Below are 3320 nucleotides of genomic sequence, written 5' to 3' on the forward strand. Positions count from 1 at the left end.
AGCAGCAGCAGCAGCAGCACTCCCTGCACTGAGCTGTGTGCCCTGCAGCCTGGGAGCCCGGCTCCGAGCCCGCTGCGGGGGAGGCAGGGGGCTGCTGGGGCTGCAGCCTGGCACCGAGCTGGGCTTCCTGGGGCTGGAGGGGCCAGGATTGAGCGTGCCACAGCCGTGTGCCACCAGCTGCCAGCCTGGGTTGGGCTTGAACCACAGCTGGGCGAGTGCCCAAGTGCTGCTGAGGCTGCTCTTCACCGAAGGGGCAGGTGAGGTCGGAGGGGTGGTGGGCATGAGGCCTGGGGGCGTGCTGAAGGGGCAGGTGAGGTCGGAGGGGTGGTGGGCAGCAAGATTAACCTCAGACCAAGGTGCCACCCTGCTTCCCCAGCACCCTTGGCACACCTTTCTACCTGATGGAGCACTGTGCTGGCCACATCCACAGCGACATCTCCCTGCCCACGCTGCAGCCTGGCCACAGAAGGGCTGTTTTTGCTGCCATGAGTCAAGTCCTCTCCAAGATCCACAGTGTAGACCTCAGAGCAGCCAAGCTGGAGGACCTCGGGGAGCATGGTGAGAGAAGGCTATGAATCCTCTACCCCTGTTTTCTTCTCCCAGGGATAGGCTTGGGTAAAGGACTTGGGCCCAAACTTGGGGGCAATTGGGAAAGCAAAGATGGGCAGCAGGGTGTTGGAATGCCCAGGTGTGGTGGGAGGTGTGGAGAGCTGCTTTGGGTCCTCCAGGTTTGTGTTTCCTGTCAGTGGTCTCTAAAGCTTCTTACCAGGAGCAAGAGCTGCACTGTGGGTGCACAAGTAACTTCTTTGCTGTCATCTCTGACCTTCCTCAGTTCTTCAGTCTCTCTGCAGAGCTAGCTCTGCTCCTTGGAGCTGGTGAAGAAGTTACTTTTTTTGCCCAGGATCTGATGATTTCCAGCAGAATATCAAATCCAGTGCCCAGTTAAGAGTGTACAAGACCCCTGGCAATCACAAGTGAACTCGTGGGGTTTATCTGAGGGTGTTGGACTGGATCTGCTTGGCTGTTTGACTTGGTCTTCATGCACCTTTTATGTATCTCTTTTGAAACCTCTTTGTGCCAGTCCCTTTCCCTGAGAGCCTTCATTCCTCTGTCACAGGCACCTACATTCAGCAGCAAGTTGAGACCTGGACAAAGCTGTATCGAGCCACAGAAACTCACCTTATCCCAGCAATGGAGAGACTCATCCAGTGGCTGCCTCTGCATTTGCCTGAATCTCAGAAGACAACAGTTGTGCACGGTGATTTCAGGTACTGCTGGGGTGATGGCCCTGCCCTGGAGCACACCCTGGGCAGCAGGAAGGGTGAGAGCAACACGAAGCCTCCAGAGAGGTGCTGAGCTGGGCTGGCACAGCAGCTTCAGAGCCATCCCCAAGCTGGGCTCTGGGTCTTGCTCAGCATCCCCCAGGTCATGAGAGCTGGATGGCCACAAGTCCTTCACATCTGCATGAGAAACGTGGCCTGGGGGCTCTGACTGGTGCTGTCTTGCACCCAGAGCTCTCACATTTTCCCCAGTGTTTTTTTTTGTGGCAGTTTAAATCAGTACCCATTGAAGAGCAGAGAAACCAGGGGCCAGAACTGAAAGCCTGGACTCCTGATGTCCCATTCCAGTCTTGCTGCCTCCTTGGTGTTCCAGAATTTCTTGTTGCAACCACTGCAAACACTGGAGGATCATCTCACGTTCCTGCAATACTCAGAAATCAATCCTGGTGCATTTTGCTAATGATGTTTGGGTGCCTGGTGAGTTTGGGTGCCTGGTGAGGTGCTGCAGGACGTGTGGCAAGGCCTGCCAGTGTTACAGGTGATGCCAGCCTGGTGGCTGGGGACAGAGGTGAGGGATGCTGAGAACATTGTCAGACCCAGGCTGCAGCGTAGGCACGTGCCAATTCTGGGCCAAGGCTCCTTCCCACAAGGTTTAGCAGCCACAGTTCCTGTGTGACTGGCAGCTGGTGAGCTCTCTGCACCCTGGCAGGATGGGTGCCCTCTCTGGATCCTCCTCAGTAGGCTGCTGCCCTCTCCTGGGGCTCACACTGGTGAAGACTGGACTACACATAATCTGCAGCCCACGACAGCACAGGGCCTGGAGTCATGGTGTGCCTTTGAAATGACCAGAGGATGCCCCTGGACAGTGGTTTTCCTGCTTCAGTTTTTGGCTAGCCTGTCCTGTAATATCTGTTAGTGTTCTGAACCCCTGGATAGCTTGGTTTTATTCTTCAAAGCACAGTTCAGTTCCTCACTAACCAGGGAGCTCACTATTGAGCAGTCTCAGTCCTCTCTGCCCTGTGCTTGGAGAAATTCATGTTTCACTTGTGCAGCCTCCCAGAGGGCTCAGTAAGTTTTTCAGGGTGAAGAGCACTGGAGAGCACCTACTGCTGCTGAGCTCTGGGATTTTTTTCCCCCCTCTCTTGAGACTTTTCTGATCTCTTTTTCCCCTCTGATACAGGATGGACAACCTGGTCTTTCATCCAGACAGGCCAGAGGTCCTTGCTGTCCTTGGCTGGAAACACTCAACTCTAGGAGATCCCATCTCTGATCTGGCAAATAGCTGTATGGGCTTCTTCCTGCCACCTCACTTCAATGCACTGAGAGGTACAGAGAGGGGCACAGTCACCCTGACACACAGAGGGAGCAACCAGAGCTCAGAAACAGATTCACTCCTGCCCAGAGAGCTCAGCTGATGGTTGGGCTCCTTACAGGTGGCAAACACTGTGGGTCTTGTACCATATTCCCTGCTCTGCCTCTTCTCCTCTCCCCAAGGAACCCCCATCTCTCCAGGAGATCATCTTTCTGCACATGCAGTAATCACTGTGCTGTGGTCACCCCATCCCTAGTTTGTCTCCTACCTTCCACCCATGTGGCAGAAGCTCTGCCACCTACTCCCTGGCCTGCTTGGTGCTGTCACCCTGTTCTTGCCCACGAACCTTGGTCTGCAGTCATGTCATGGCCCCAGAGGGGAGGGCTCTGCCTCACAGCTTGCAAAACTGTGTTTAAAATACACTTTGAATTATTTTCCCTCTCACTTCAGCTGTGAAGCTGGGGGACACTTTTGGGTGAGAAAGCTCTGAAGCAGGTCAGCCCTGAAGGGTTTTGTCCACAAACTTCTACACTTCTTCAAAAGAAAAACACAGGGTTAAACCAAGAGGTCCATCCTTTAGGAGGAAGATCCATCAGTCACTGCTGTCACAGTCTTGCCCTAAAGAAGAAAACTGCCCCATATACATTTCACCTCCATGGGTTGGTGCTGAGCCCTCACTGGTGTGTGTGGGAACACGAGAGAGCAGTGCAGGTGTTGGAGGGGTGCAG

The 3320-nt window shown here is 54.5% G+C and overlaps 1 protein-coding gene across 1 annotated transcript; it reads left to right on the plus strand.

Annotated features, from left to right (window-relative positions):
- Positions 1 to 394: 394 nt before the first annotated feature.
- On the plus strand, positions 395 to 2606 carry LOC103782390 (acyl-CoA dehydrogenase family member 10-like; the record flags this gene model as incomplete). The annotated part of the gene is made up of 3 exons (XM_008950160.1): positions 395 to 558; positions 1118 to 1268; positions 2461 to 2606. Coding segments are annotated over exons 1-3 (454 nt in total), but the record flags the coding sequence as incomplete, so codon positions are not given.
- Between the last annotated feature and the right edge of the window lie 714 nt (positions 2607 to 3320).

The sequence above is a fragment of the Merops nubicus genome, unplaced genomic scaffold, assembly GCF_000691845.1.
Source record: "Merops nubicus isolate BGI_N331 unplaced genomic scaffold, ASM69184v1 scaffold48071, whole genome shotgun sequence".
NCBI lineage: Eukaryota > Metazoa > Chordata > Aves > Coraciiformes > Meropidae > Merops > Merops nubicus.